This window comes from Lipophrys pholis, assembly GCF_963383615.2.
Source record: "Lipophrys pholis genome assembly, chromosome: 19".
NCBI classification, from domain to species: domain Eukaryota; kingdom Metazoa; phylum Chordata; class Actinopteri; order Blenniiformes; family Blenniidae; genus Lipophrys; species Lipophrys pholis.
The window spans coordinates 6,776,775-6,792,193 of record NC_137647.1 but is presented as its reverse complement, the minus strand read 5'-3'; the positions used below and the strand labels follow the sequence as shown (position 1 = coordinate 6,792,193).

The 15,419-nt window shown below is 42.9% G+C and overlaps 2 protein-coding genes across 5 annotated transcripts; both read right to left on the bottom strand.

The window, feature by feature from the left end:
- Positions 1–2,575: 2,575 nt before the first annotated feature.
- On the bottom strand, positions 2,576–8,246 carry chadla (chondroadherin-like a). The gene is made up of 11 exons (XM_080488598.1): positions 7,464–8,246; positions 7,123–7,278; positions 6,251–6,445; positions 5,996–6,151; positions 5,757–5,902; positions 5,444–5,682; positions 5,020–5,294; positions 3,954–4,290; positions 3,522–3,874; positions 3,024–3,190; positions 2,576–2,944 (listed from the first exon to the last, which is right to left on the bottom strand). The coding sequence occupies exons 2-11, from the start codon at positions 7,276–7,278 to the stop codon at positions 2,638–2,640; spliced, it is 2,331 nt and encodes a 776-aa protein (XP_080344724.1). The 5' UTR covers positions 7,464–8,246; the 3' UTR covers positions 2,576–2,637.
- LOC308125097 (ran GTPase-activating protein 1-like) lies at positions 7,840–15,403 on the bottom strand. Of its 4 annotated transcripts, none has more exons than XM_080488601.1 (16): positions 15,320–15,403; positions 14,424–14,543; positions 14,153–14,280; positions 13,962–14,021; positions 13,645–13,824; positions 13,382–13,519; positions 13,033–13,191; positions 12,304–12,417; positions 11,951–12,050; positions 11,739–11,823; positions 11,301–11,448; positions 10,973–11,089; positions 10,665–10,770; positions 9,723–9,811; positions 9,452–9,616; positions 7,840–8,412 (listed from the first exon to the last, which is right to left on the bottom strand). In XM_080488601.1, the coding sequence occupies exons 2-15, from the start codon at positions 14,533–14,535 to the stop codon at positions 9,491–9,493; spliced, it is 1,662 nt and encodes a 553-aa protein (XP_080344727.1). In that variant the 5' UTR covers positions 14,536–14,543; positions 15,320–15,403; the 3' UTR covers positions 7,840–8,412; positions 9,452–9,490. The 4 variants fall into 4 exon arrangements, with proteins under 4 accessions (XP_080344727.1, XP_080344725.1, XP_080344728.1 ...); XM_080488599.1 differs by having other exon boundaries at positions 9,495–9,616; positions 15,320–15,398; XM_080488602.1 differs by having other exon boundaries at positions 15,336–15,392.
- Between the last annotated feature and the right edge of the window lie 16 nt (positions 15,404–15,419).

Sequence of the window (15,419 nt, the reverse complement as noted above, 5' to 3'; positions counted from 1 at the left end):
ACTGAAGTAGTTCAAGCCTTTTATTGATTTAATATTGATGATTTTGGCAAAAAAGTAAAGAAAAACCAAAAATCCCCATCTCAAAAAATTAGCATATCATGAAAAGGTACTCTAAATGAGATATTAACCTAATCATCTGGAGCACCACACCCACCCTTGAATCAAAGAATTAACTCTAAACACCTGCAAAAGATTCCTGAGGCTTTTAAAACCTCCCAGCTGTTTCATTACTCAAAACCGCAATCATGGGTAAGACTGCCGACCTGACTGCTGTCCAGAAGGCCATCATTGACACCCTCAAGCAAGAGGGTAAGACACAAAAAGAAATTTCTGAGCGAATAGGCTGTTCCCAGAGTGCTGTATCAAGGCACCTCAGTGGGAAGTCTGTGGGAAGAGAAAAGTGTGGCAGAAAACGCTGCACAACCAGTAGAGGTGACCGGACCCTGAGGAAGATTGTGGAGAAGGACCGATTCCAGACCTTGGGGGACCTGCGGAAGCAGTGGACTGAGTCTGGAGTGGAAACATCCAGAGCCACCGTGCACAGGCGTGTGCAGGAAATGGGCTACAGGTGCCGCATTCCCCAGGTCAAGCCACTTTTGAACAAGAAACAGCGGCAGAAGCGCCTGACCTGGGCTACAGAGAAGCAGCACTGGACTGTTGCTCAGTGGTCCAAAGTACTTTTTTCGGATGAAAGCAAATTTTGCATGTCATTCGGAAATAAAGGTTCCAGAGTCTGGAGGAAGACTGGGGAGAAGGACATGCCAAAATGCCTGAAGTCCAGTGTCAAGTACCCACAGTCAGTGATGGTCTGGGGTGCCATGTCAGCTGCTGGTGTTGGTCCACTTTGTTTTATCAAGGGCAGGGTCAATGCAGCTAGCTATCAGGAGATTTTGGAGCACTTCATGCTTCCATCTGCTGAAAAGCTTTATGGAGATGAAGATTTCCTTTTTCAGCATGACCTGGCACCTGCTCACAGTGCCAAAACCACTGGCAAATGGTTTACTGACCATGGTATTACTGTGCTCGATTGGCCCGCCAACTCTCCTGACCTGAACCCCATTGAGAATATGTGGGATATTGTGAAGAGGAAGTTGAGAGACACCAGACCAACACTGTGGATGAGCTTAAGGCCGCTATCAAAGCATCCTGGGCCTCCAGAACACCTGAGCAGTGCCACCGGCTGATTGACTCCATGCCACGCCGCATTGAAGCAGTCATTTCTGCAAAAGGATTCCCGACCAAGTATTGAATGCATAACTGAACATAATTATTTGAAGGTTGACTTTTTTTTTGTATTAAAAACACTTTTCTTTTATTGGTCAGATGAAATATGCTAATTTTTTGAGATGGGGATTTTTGGTTTTTCTTTACTTTTTTGCCAAAATCATCTATATTAAAACAATAAAAGGCTTGAACTACTTCAGTTTTGTGTAATGAATCTAAAATATATGAAAGTCTAATTTTTATCATTACATTATGGAAAATAATGAACTTTATCATAATATGCTAATTTTTTGAGAAGTACCTGTAGTGGCTCATAATCAGGCATTCTGCAGAGCTAGATTGTGACAATTAATGTACATGGAATTTAGATAAATAGTCCCCCCCCCCACACATAAATCAGAATTCACATTAATTTGCCAATTAAATAAAGAGATGAGGCCAAAAGGCAGACAAATCCTAGATAGCTTATAAAGTCTGTCCTTCAACAATCGTAAACAATGACAGATTATATTACATGTGCTGTATTTGGTAATGTTAAGTATTTTACAGATGAAAATGTGGCATCAAGTACATAAGAGAAATAAAAAAATGTTGATCTATCACATAAGCCTAACATAACCTTCATGTGAGTAACACCTTGAATTGAAAGCTCTATAAATACAAGCTACTCAGCTCCAACATTGCCCCATCTTGATTGACCAAATGTTGGAGAAATCTTTGCAACTTTCAGCCGGACAAGTCCACTTTAATGGCATATGTGCAGTATGACCATCATGATTAGCTGTGCAATGTACATTAAAAGGGATATATTTTAATTCCAATTGTTAATATTTTTGTTGATTGTGTTATCATTTTACCCCTACCCTAGCATTTTGAACTATAGGTTTATTACATGCTGGTACACAGAACAAAATCAGAGTTTCTGTGAACCAATATATGTATCTACCGTGTATATGACACTAAATACCTTGAATCTTTCCAACCGAGAGAATTGTTTCACCCAGCTCCAAAACAGATGTGTGGTATTATCTAGTACATAATACTATTGTGACATGTTGCTTTATATTACTGGAAGTGTCTATTGGATGGGTTACCGTGGATACACGCTGGTCATAAAGGGTCATAACAATACACAGTTTGAGAGTATTGCAGAAACAATGCTTGGTATTAACGGGCCTCAAAGCTCATCATAACACCGCCAGCAGGAGTCTGGACTGTTGATACAGTGCAGATGCACATGTTGTATGGCCCTACTCTCCAAAAGTTTCAATCATCTATGATTTGATTTTGGTGGAAGTGCAAATCAGGTCCTATCTGACCAGAGTGGCAAGAAAAAAAAGAACACAGATTTGGAATGAAGCACACTTTACTTAAAAACATGTCTGAAGCAGTGAAATATTTTACATTTAGGTATTATTGTGCGCTCTTGTTCTTGGACCGTTTTGGTGTCACAGGTTGTTTCTTGGCTGGTTTATTCACTTTAAATTTGTTTTTGTCGGGCCGAGGTTTCACTTTGGGAGACTTCAATGAGCTGGGTTTGGGTTTCTTCACTTTGGGAGTTTTTTTAAGAGGCCTTGAAGTCACAACAACTTCCTCCGCTGGACGAGAGACTTCTTCCGGGCAGGACGTGAAGATGTGGAAATCCTTGACCTTCTTACCTCGGAGCTCGGGCGGGTGACCACAGGTTGCAATCACCTCCAAACCCACATTTTCCATCCATCTAAGCAACAAACCATAGACTAAATTATCATGAATACTAGACATGGTTTAGTTCAGGTTCAATTTTACTGTTAACTTACCTGCGTAGAGGCATCAGAAGACAGTCGCACTGCAGCGGGTTGTCCTGCAAATCCACCACCTCCAGGCCGGTGAGTGGACTCAGGTCAGGAAGCTCCTTCAGCTTGTTCCCTCTCACAGTCAGCGCTCGCAGTCCTGCTCCCAGACCTAACAGGGCGTCTCTGGACATCTAAATGAAGTCCCAAAAACAGAGATGATTAATGACTCAGCAAGACCAAGGGTAATTACCCAAAGGGCCAGCGCAAAAATACAATTAATTTCGACCAAAATGATCATTATGAAACCAATTAATCAAAAGTGAACGGATAAATTGCGCCCAGCCTGTTTGAGAAATAGACAAATAAATATAATATGCTGTATATAAACAAATACATGATTAAATAAGAAAGTCTTTTAAATTTATAACCGGCTTTGTAACAACTGTATGAACTGTGAATATTGTGAGAATCGTCTTCCTAAAACAAACGGAACAACGCAGTTTGAAATCTCAGCATTAGTACCTTCTCCATTCCCATGTGATCCATGTAAAGCCGCTTCAGACTTTGGGAAATGGGCTGAAAAGCTTTTGGTCCTACCCAGGATATCAGGTTCTGAGAAAGGTTGAGCTCCTCCAGATTAGGAGCACCAGACAGAGCGTGGGTCGGAACCTCCCTCAGCTGATTTGAGTCCAGGTGAAGAGTCCCCAGGAGAGCAGAGTCCAGAGCAGCCCTGTTTATAACGGCTATAGTGTTGTTGCTCAAATACAGTTCCTTGAGTTTCGGGGTCACGGACGACGGCAGCCCAGCAGGCTCGAGCTTGGAGATGACATTTCGCTCCAGATGTAACACAAACAGATTTGGTAGGAGTGAAAGAGCTGCAAGACAGAGAAGATAATCCAGGTTTTACTTCCTGTGTTGACAGACAAACAGTATTTACAATGACTGGCGACGGACCTGATCCAGGGAACTGAGCCAGTCGATTCCCCTCCAGGTGGAGGTAGGTGAGTTTGGGGACTCCGGCGAAGGCTCTGCGCTCCAAAGATGTCAGGTCATTGTCAGAAAGATACAGATATAAGAGGTCTTTCATACCCTGGAAGGCACCCCCTTCAATTTCACGGATTTTACAGAATTCGAGGTGAAGAGAAACTGCTTGGCTGGCTCCCGGGAAGCTGTTGGCAGGGAGGTGGTGGAAGTGATTGCTCCGGAGGTCGAGCAGCTGTGTCTTGGCGGGGAAGCCTCGAGGGATTTTGGTGTGCCCTCGACCCTCGCACGTGGCGTGCTGGGCTTCGCTCTGAGGATCGTAATCAAGTGGCTTATTTACAAAACAACTCTGGCAATTATACACAGTGGCTGAACAACCGTAAACACAAGTTTGACATGTTACCGGCCCTTTAATTGAATTCATTTTGTTGTTAATCTGGTAAAAAAAAAAAGAAAGCATAAACCTCACACTGCAGAACAGATTTGCACCATTCTCAGTGCTGTATCTTTTTAGATGTAGAGGTTTTAAAATGTATCACAAAGTTCCTAAAGCATAAAGCATAAAGTGTTTCACATTTCCAACTTCAAAAGTAGTTGGATGACGGTTGCATGGCTTTTTAAAGCTTGTAAGAAAATAATTTATGCTTTGCGTCTTTCTTTATTCTGAATCAGGTTTTAAAATTATGACATCTGACACCATCGCACAGTACTTTATTTACTATCTGGTGTTTAACTCAATTAAATTTAAATTCCCCACATAGGTATATGGCAATGGAAATGAGAAGTCAGCAGCTGTGTGCTCACTGTGATTGTTTTTAGTTGGATGACCGGCGTATAACATAATGTGAATTATAACGATTGATTTAACCGTTTCCAGCTGCCTGGAGTTGCAGAAAACAACATCACAAGCGATATAAGCTGTATACTACTTAAAGAGAAACTGTAGAATTACCTCACTTTGTGGTTTATACTGAAATAAAGCATAAAATGTTGGAAGTGCAGAAAATATCCCCCCATGGATAAGAAATCCAACACTCACATCACATTCACAGTTAACTGGACACTTGACTTTCTGCTTGGGCTTGGCTGTGGTTGTGGGTGTGGACGGGGAGCTTTTGATGCCTTCATCATCCTCCTCCTCCTCCTTCAGCGTCTCCATCCTGCTGCGGCACCTTAGGTCCACAGGAGCCACGGCTTGCAGGGGCTCGTCTGAGAGGTGAGGGGGTCCAGCACAGGCTCCCACCAGCTTCACCCCACCAGATCTCGCCCACTCCTTCAGGGGCCGCATGTAGCAGTTACAGTAAAGTGGATTTCCTATGAGAAACATTATTGTCGATCAACAAATACATGACAAATGTACACTATACTGTATTAATCCTTTTCCTCGTCTGATACAAACACGTTTTGCATCAAGTGGTGTGTGTGTAGTGATGTCAGTGTATGAAACCGCCACACAGTCGTACCGCTCAGGTTGAGGCTGCTCAGGTCTTTGGGGCCTGAAAGCGGCTCCAGGTAGCGGAGCTGATTGTGGCTGAGGTCCAGGTGGGAGAGGAGCGGGGCTCCTGACAAGGCCTGGTCCGACAGATCCTGGAGGGACATGTGGTTCAGGTGGAGGTGTGTAAGCTTGACCATGGACACAGATTCCTCGCCGAGGTAGATCATGGGGTTGTGACTCATGTCCAGGCGCGTGACTTCACGGAGTCTTCACAAAGTGCAGAGAACAAAATTAATATGAAGCAAATATCATGTTAACATTGTCTCAGACTGAGATCCCACCTCGTCATTGTCTGTGTGGGGAAGAACTGCAGCTCGTTGTGATCCAGACTGATTCGACTGAGGGCGAAGAGCCCCGCGAACGCCTCCGGCGCCAGGTTGTTCAGGGAGTTGTGGCTGAGGCGAAGCCACTTGATGCTTTGAAGACCCTGGAGAGTGGAGGGTTATTCTCAAACAGAATCCTTATCAGTAGATCACACATAGAGCATTGCTCGGTTCCTGTTGGCAATAAATCCAAGTACCTGGAAGGCCATGTTGGGGATGTATACGAGCTGGTTGTGGGTGAGGGTCAGCGTGTTGAGAAAGCCAAGCTGCATGAAGGCTCCAGGTTGGATCTCTTCGATACGATTATGGTCCAGGTTGAGCTCCTTCAAGGACGAGAGGCCGTCAAAGGACTCCTGCAGGGGTGGAAGTTGGAAAGGAGAGACGGGAGATTAAGAGAATCAAAAACTGGAACTCATTTAAAGACTCGGTGCACGTTTGCCCGCCGACCTTACCTGGTACAAGATGTCGATTTTGTTGTACGCCAGGTTCAGCGAGACCACGCGACCAAGAGTGCGGAAAGCGCCTTCTTTCACCTTGATGATGTTGCATCGCTGCAGGCTGAGGTGGGTGAGGTACGGCGTGTGCACAAACGCACCCCTGGAGAGCAGCTGCAGGTTGTTATTCCTCAGGTCCAATTTCAGCGTAATCTGGAGGTCAGCAGAATGAATGAAATATCTGGAGCACGTGACTCAAGTCAGACGTGTGCATCTTTCATCATGCTCTCACTACGAATGCTTGCAAGCAGTCATATAAAGCCTAAACTGTCCAATTTATTGCGATAAAGATTCAAAAGAACATTTCTTGGGTGTGAGACAAGATTTATTATTCATAAGTTTTATAGAAAATACACTGAGCCATGAGTCAGCTTAAGAGGTGGGGAGGATATTTCGGAAAAAGTGTATTGGTTGCTCCATTACACATGAAATATTGAAAACCCACAACAGTACTGAAGACTGTGAGACCACATAAGCTGTTATCAAGGAATATATAGAATAACTTTTTTTTTTTTTAAAGTAATCTGAATGAATGTAATAACTGGAAATTAGAGGAATGGCAGGATAGGACCTGGACAGGATTGATATCCATCTTTATTAAACTATAATAAACTGATTTTAGTAAATTACTTTAATTTAAAAAAATGTGTTGTTGGCTGCTTTGGTTATTTTTACACAGTTCTCATTGTGGAAAAGATGAGGGTAATAAAACACAATTATGGTCTTGTTTCACGATTCTTAGCAACCACAATGAAGAAACTGAGAATCTAAGAAGGTGAAAAATAAGAGGGTGGAAAAGTGACTAAAGTGAAAATGTTTGAATGCTTCACCTCGTCGATGGTTGGCGGGATCTCGGTCAGGTTCTTGCCGACGCAGGTTACTGAGAGCTTTGCACCGTCACAGCTGCACTCTTTAGGACATTTTCCTGCTTCAGCTGATGAACTTTGTATTAAAAGCAACAGGAAGACCGAAGTGTAGAACTGCATCTGCAGGGATGTGTCAAAAAGTGCACTTTGACTAGACTTAACTTTGCTGTAAAGATTTTCTTTTATTTTCTTGAGAAGAATGAATCTTCGATTCAAAATCTTGTATCTGCAGAAAACATATTTCAAAGACGCAGTTTGACCTCCAAAACCGAAATTCATTGAGAATATGAATATGCAGGTCTTACCTTCAATGAAATGAACTATCGGCGCTCACTCAGTTAAGATCTCATCAGACTACAACTGTCCTCTTCGGACTTCAGCGTGTGTGAGTGTGTGTCCAGCACGAAGCTCCGCCAGGTTAACAAGCACGATGTGGTAAATTCTTCTTGCGGTGACCCCTGATCTCTGAGCTCCCTCGGTGCTAATTAGCACAGCGGCTTCACATTTTGTGCCGAGTCGGGGGCTCAAACACAAGAGTGACTTTATTTGCAAGTAGTACCGTGTAAGAAAAAAACCCAGACTTGCTTTATGTCCGGGATCTTCATTTCTCCATTATTTGTTCAGTCTAAACAGTCTCACCAAACAGGCGCAACAGAAACGAAATAAAAAAATAAAGATGCCCAACATTAAAACGCTTTATTTTCTTCAAACAAATCTAAAAGCTCCTACACAAACAGTAAAAGGCAAAACAACAAATTTCAGTATGTCTTTTTTTTAGGTCTAAGTCGAGACTAAATATGTTATAATACCCCTGTAATCTGACCATAATAAGTCAAAATAGAAAACTTAGCGGATGTTTGAGCAGTCCATTATAAATGTGATCAGAGCTTTTCGGATTGCACTCACGCAGCCACTGACCAGACGAGTGAATCCTCTTCCTCCTCACGACAACTAAACAGATGATAGACTCCGAGTTATCAGTGGCGTTTTGAGTTTAAATTCACTTCACACAGACAAAATGCATTCAGGTCCAGTCCAAAGTCGGTGTTCAGTCCCTCCTTGTGATGGAGAGCAGTTTTCCCTTAAGTGCTGCTCGGTTTAATCTTGCTGGGGTTGTTTCCAAAAGTCCACCCGTGACCAGTCAAAGTTCAGTGTGTGAACGAACGGCGCCCTCAGCTCTCAGACTTCACTCTCTGCAGCGTGGACTGTAGTACGTGTCTGGCGTTGCCGCATGACTCCAAGGTCTTGCTGCTCCTGTGAATTGAATTATTATTTTTTAAATCTTTAAACGGTTGATTAAATGACATTTTTCAAAAAAGAAAGGATTGTGAGTTGGCAGTTTTCCTTTGGTCGGTTAGTGACGAAGTGACAGTGAAGAACTTCAGTTGTTTGATCTGCAGCGGAAACATTTCTAATGTTTGAGATTCACTTTAGTCTGCTCTGATTTCTGTTGGTGCAAATGTGAAGATTAGTCAAATAATTACTGTCTTGAGCTGGATTCCTAAAGTGGTCTGATAAATCAGATAATATAAACATATTTTAATAATAATGGATAATCTGACTGGCAATTACATGAAAAAGCAAAAAGGCCTTTCGGGATAATCTCCTCACTGAAGCTTGAACTGACGACTGCCTCCAAGCAGAATTTCAGAAAGGTTTGAAAATCAAAGACTTATGTGTTTAAAGGAACCCGTTGTATTTTAGGGGGTGCAAAATAACATAACTAACTCTACAGATTCCTGCTGGTCTCTGGCAAACACTCCATCAATGTCTAATGCGTTCCCCTGTACATTAATGCTACGAGAACTAGTCCACTTAATAGTTTGCTTCATGTATTTATCTCTTGAATGACCAACATGATCGTGTGGTTAATCAAGCCTGTTGACATATGTTGTAGTGTTTGTCAACTCCGACCTAGAGGAGGTTGACGCTGTTTAGTGAAGCTTACTTCTGCGCTGCAGTTTGAGAAAAACTACGGGTATGTTACACCGTGCAGCAGATCAGAGTCTGCAGGAGCCTTTAAAAGACATGAGCTGGTTTCTGTACATTGTGAAACAGGTTTCACCCTCTTGATGTTGTATTATTGCCAACAGCAGGGGGAGGTTAAATTCCTAATTTAACTGCACATCAGGAAAAACAGTTTTATTTCATATAAAGATCCAATAAACATATTCCAACGCGAGAGTGAGCAGCCAGCCACCAGAAAAATTCCGCCATCGCCAACGCAATAAGTGCACACATGAAAAGCAGTGATTCACCGATAAGAACGGAGCAGAATTTGTTGTGTTTGTACCTGGAAGCTTCATGCCGATGGGCTCATTCTATCACATCCTTACCGGGACATGAAAGCCTCCAACACGGCCACACTCTGTTCGGGGAAGTAATCCTGCTGTACGACATGCTCCAAAGCATGCAGGTGTCCCGGAACCACGACCACAGGCTTGACTTTGTCTTCGCTCTGAGCGGCGCACAGACGGTGGAGAGGATGAGACATAGGGACAGGTAACGGGAACGATGTCCAACGTTCAACTGATACACATGAAGCGTGTCCAAATGAAGCATACCTTGATAAGTCCAAGCAGCACGAGCAGAGAAGACACAAAGCTGCATCCTTGGAAGGAAGGAGTGTTGTAAGCTTTTCTCAGAAGCGCATCTGCGAGAGTAAAGAAGCTTATTTAAAAACTGTTAACAAAAGGGAAGTAAATGTTTAAATAACCTTTGGTTATTTTTTGATTTCCTTACACAGCCCAAGAACATGCAAGTGAAGGTAATTGGTGACCCTAACTTGCCCTCGAGGTGTAAATACGTGTGTGTGTGTGTGTGTGTGTGTGTGTGTGTGTGTGTGTGTGTGTGTGTGTGTGTGTGTGTGTGTGTGTGTGTGTGTGTGTGTGTGTGTGTGTGTGTGTGTGTGTGTGTGTGTGTGTGTGTGTGTGTGTGTGTGTGTGTGTGTGTGTGTGTGTGTGTGTGTGTGTGTGTGTGTGTCAGTTTCTCTGTGTTTGCCCTGTGAAGGACTGGCACTGTCCAGGGTGTAACCTGCCTTCACCCAGCTGGGATCAGCTCAAGCGCTCTGTGAAAACTCAAGACTCTCCCACTTTCAAAACATCTGTTTTATCTTGTTTAAAATGATCAGATTCTCATTTTATTTAATGTGAAATTAATCTCTTCTTTATTCCAGAAGCGGTTCCAAAATCTACTAAAACCTAATGCATATGATAGTTTGTTGTATGATAGTCGGGTGACTTTCACCTGTCATGTTCTTTCTTCCGGATTGGAATAATGTAAATAAATCAGGTAAACTTCATACACCCACACAAGACCTACGACTATTTGGGAAAATTCTTGCTGCTTTAGTTTAATTTCTCATAATCAGTTGACTGCTGTTATCATATAAAACATATGGAATTTCACTCTTTACATGATCACACATAATAAAGATGATTTTCAGTGTGCACCTGATCACGGTCGGTGGAGGCAGATACAAGAAACTGAAAGTCAAAGGGCCTCACCAATACTGTCCAGCACTGCATTCTTAACGTCTCGGTTCTCCTCCTTGTACACTGAAGCAATTTTAAGGAAGGCTTCGGCTGTTTTTGTAGGATCTGAAACATCCACCTGAAAACAGAATAAACGCCATCTTACATTACAGACACAAAGAAACTGCAGCATCCCCTTGACTGCTTGCACAGGTACAAACACTGAACGGTAACTCATGAGTTAAATCTGTAAACTGACTCATCATCAGCCGTTAAGCAGGTTCTACCAGTAAATTAATGAAACGTAAAAGGTTGACATCCTCATCATCAAGTGTGTTTACCTGCTGCTCGATGAGCAGCGCTCTGTTGGCTCCCAGTTTGAGCAGCTTGTCTGGGGACGGGAAGCTGAGGAAGGACGAGACGTCTGGTGGTCGTGGCGCCGATACTGGGGTGGAAAACTGAGGGGGCAGAAAAGGAAGGCAAGAAAATATATAACGTGAGCAAAGTAATCACGGAAAAACAAAAATGATTCAGGGGCTTTGAATAATTTAACACTTTGAATTCATGATGTTATGTCTCTTTATGGAGATCTGAACTTGTGCCAACAGGTCGTTTTCCGAGTGTAAATTCTTTGCGATGCTTCTGCTCATGAATAGACTTTTATCCAACCTTTCTGGCACTGTGCTCCTCTTCCTCCTCCTCTTCTTCCTCTTCCTCCTCCAATTCCTCTTCATCCACGTCTTCTAAATCATCCTCATCGTCCTCTTCATCCTCATCGTCGTCGTCGTCGTCGTCTTCAGGCTCTCCCTCGTCATCGCTGAAGATCATTTAAAAACAAGAGGTGCCTTGTGATGGCTGACAGCAACACTTGAATAAACGGCATGTGAGAAGTCATTGTGGAGCAGACTGCAGATGTTTCCTCCGGCGTTCGGTGCTGAATCCTCGGAGCTTCTTCTGCTATTTATTTGGCTCAAGGGACCAAAAGTGACTCGATGAGTCACGATGTATTTTTAAATAACCAGTGTGGATTTGTAATCGCCGTCAAAGTAGCCTCCTGTGATAACGAAGTGGACAAGAAGACAGGAGTCGAACTACAAGGTTTATTACCTGAGTGTTCCCAGAATCTCTCCCATGTTCAAGCTTTCCATTGTGTCTTTAACAGCCATGCAGCCATCTTCTCCGAGACAGTTACCTGAAAACAGAGGGCATTTCTTTCTCCACAGTGCAATCAGAGGAGTCTAAGCTAAAGAAGCTTTTTTATTCTAGATATTTACAAAATTAATGCAAATGTGTGAAAAACAGAAATCACAATCTCGTACCGTTTAAGTCGAGTTTCTCCAGCTTATCCTTTCCCTTTACAGCCTGAGCCACAGCCAGACCCGCCTCCTCGGTTATCTCGCCATATGACAGATTGAGTTCCTGTTGAAACAAACACACATTAAGGAGTGAATGCAAAGCAAAAGAAAATACAACATTGAGGTCTACCACGTTGGGTTTCACGGATGTGGAAAGGTTATAGCCAGATTAATAATCCCCACACAAAACCACAGACTCAAAAGCATTTAAATAAACTGACTCTTAAGTAAAACAATAGCTCTCTGTGTAAGAAATTATTACTCTGAGAAGAAGTGACACTTTGGAAATTTTCAGACCTGGTAGGAAAGTCACTCACCTTGAGGATTGGTAGCCCCTCTGAAACGGTTTCTGCCATAGCTTTGGCTCCAGCTGGTCGAACAAGACAATCTCCAAAGTTTATCACCTGGACACTACGTAGGTGCTTCAGGGCCTGTGAGGAGACGAGGGGGTGGGGGTGGGGGGACAGAGAGACACACACTCGTCATTCACTGCAACTCTAATAATAAATCGTTAAAAAGTTATTATACAAGTAAAACTCACGATTATATATTTAGTGTTTGAGGTCATTTAGCTACTGAATTCCACATTAATGTTAAAGCTGAAGGTCCTTTAATTAAATTGCAGTTTTATTTGCCTGCTCTATTTACAGTGCGAGGGCAGAAATTATCATCCCACCAACTTCTGAAAAATTATTCGTAAAGAGAAAAATGTTTTTATGGATGTATTTTGGAGGATTGTGTTTTTGCTGCTCCCTTGTGGTGTCAACAAATCATGTGATTTGCATGTTTGACTGGGCCTTCTACGTGCAACTCTCAGTAGGATTCGGGCAAAACGAGTGTTTGAACCCTGACCTTGTCGCCACAATCTCACTGTTCCAAACTCGCAACCACTATTATTATCATCAGGAAAAATACAAATCAGTAATTTATCTCCAGATAAATATTTATCAGACCAAGTCTGCTGAATATGTGTGTCGCTTCTTATCACCTCCAGATTAAAACATGAAATCTTTGCAGTATATTTGACGTCTGCTGGATGACCCTACCTGAGCCATAGCGATAGCCCCCTTCTCTGTGAAGGTGTTGTCATTCAGGTTGAGGATTCGCAGTGCTGCGTTGTGTTGCATGGCTGAGGCCAGAGCGGTGATGCCGGCGTGATTGATGCCATTCTGAGGCATGTGGACCTCCTCCAGGCTGCCCATCAACTTGGAAAACAAACTTTAACCGTAAGATCCGTCTACTTACAGAGCCACTTCACGTGCGTTCAAAGAATACAGCATATAGCATGTCAATTTGTAGGTATCAATCAGATTTGGCTCCAACATATTTATTTATTTTTTTGAAAATTATGTGAAAGAAAATTATTCAAGGGTCAAGACTCAACCAGTTGCATACCTGGAAAGCTTGAGCGAGGGCAGTGGCTCCGTCGTTTTCTAGTCGGTTTCTTCCTGCAACAAACACTTTCAAACTGAGGGGGCAGGAACCCCCTGCACTGGATATTTTATGGCAATGGGTCAATGAAGCAGCCAGGATCTGTGAAGTGAACAGTACAAAATCACTAGGATATCTAATAATTATAGATAAAAGGAGTTTGTAAAACTTGCAAAAAAGAGCAGTTTCTTAACATCATCACAGTCACGTTTACCCTCCTTGCATACCTTGCCACCTCCGATTCCCATGCCACAGTTGTTAAGCCGCAGCTCTTCCAAGGTGAAACAGGCGGTGCTCTTGAGCAACTTCTCGATCCCCTTCACGCCATCTGGTCCAAATGCATTATCGCTCAGGTCTAGAACAGTCAGCCTGGCTCCCGCCAGCATTAGAGCATCACCCAAAGAATTCTGCCACACAAAGACACAACAACAACCTGAGCATTAGGAAATAAAGTAACGACACAATCATACATGGAAGATGTGCAGTTTTGAGAAGCTGAATTTTATTTTTCAGGGTCAACAACGCAGCAGAATAAGTACTTTACCAAGGCAGGTGGGATCTCAGAGCGGAGACGACCTGTGAACATGTCACTCCAATAACAGCGCTGAAAATAAAAAGAAAGCGTTCCGAGTGATGACTGAACAAGAAAAGTAGGTTACAAGTAATTACTTTACTGTATAAATGCATTATTATTTGCTCTGTAAAATACTTCATCGAATTTAAGTCTGTACAAACTTTAAAGTCACTCTTTGTTTCCAGAGCCTTCGCGATGGCCTGTGCTGCTTCCACACCCACGGTGTTTCCCTCCAGCCTCAGAGCCTGTAAGCCCTCGAAGTCGTGGATCTCCTTCACTATCTCCTCCACTTGAGAGAGAGGGATGCATTTTTACAGGATTAGCTCATGTTCAGCCAAATTAGACATGTCACAACTAATCATTTTATTTGTGAGAATAGTGTAATCCATCCATTTATTAATTGACCTTTGTGCTCTCTCATTCAATATTCACCTGACTGAGCATCATCCAGCTTTCTTCCTTGGCCTTTATAACTCAGCTCTCCGTCTTCCACACCAGCCTTGGCCAAGGAGTCGGCCAACTGTGCAACAACATCCGCTGCCATCGTAGCTCCTGAAGGGCAAACATACTGTTGACTCTCTAATGTTCCTCATAACAAACTGATGTCTGCAACAGAACACGTGGACCCAAAACTTTGACATCTTATAAATTCAAATACATTCAACGATGTTAGTGAACTCTGGTTTAAATAAGGCCTCATCTAGAAAGATGTGTCTATCTTTACACTTGGGAGAAATACTAAAAATGAAAAGACCTTACAGCAATGTTTATGCCTTGTTGTTACCTGATGCCCATTGTAAGGTCTGCTATGCACACACTACAAACGAAACAACATCAAGAGGACTAAATGAAAATGGATTAAACTGTCGATCACATTCAAAATCCCATTTCGACTTTAATCTCTCCATTGGACATACGGGGGTGACTTCTCAAGGACCAGGAGTAGATCTTCTCTTAGTAACCGGCTGCTAACGTTAGCCCACATGCTAATACCCTATGTACAGTGACTGCTTGGTACCCATGTGGACATTATTGAGGCCTCATGCCTCAATAACATGACGCACACTCGGTAGAGACATAACACACGCGTTTATTGCTTCATATTAATCGCAGTGAGGATGAAATTTGGTGGTTAGTGCTGCGAATAAACAAGGTAGAACTTGGGTCAGCCTAGCTAGCGCAGGTATGTCAAAGTGAGACGGAGCGTGGTGGTAAAACACGGCCCTCACCGTCCACCTTCGGTCAGCCTAAATTTATTATCACAGACACAATAATCCATTAATTAACAATACGTATGTCTACTTTGATAAGAATAGTATCGCAATTACCACGACACTGCTGTACCAGTTGTATCCAAGCTGCTGACACGCTCCCGCTCGCCTCCACCGTTCAAAACAGGACAGACGCAAAGCACCATGGGAGTTGGAG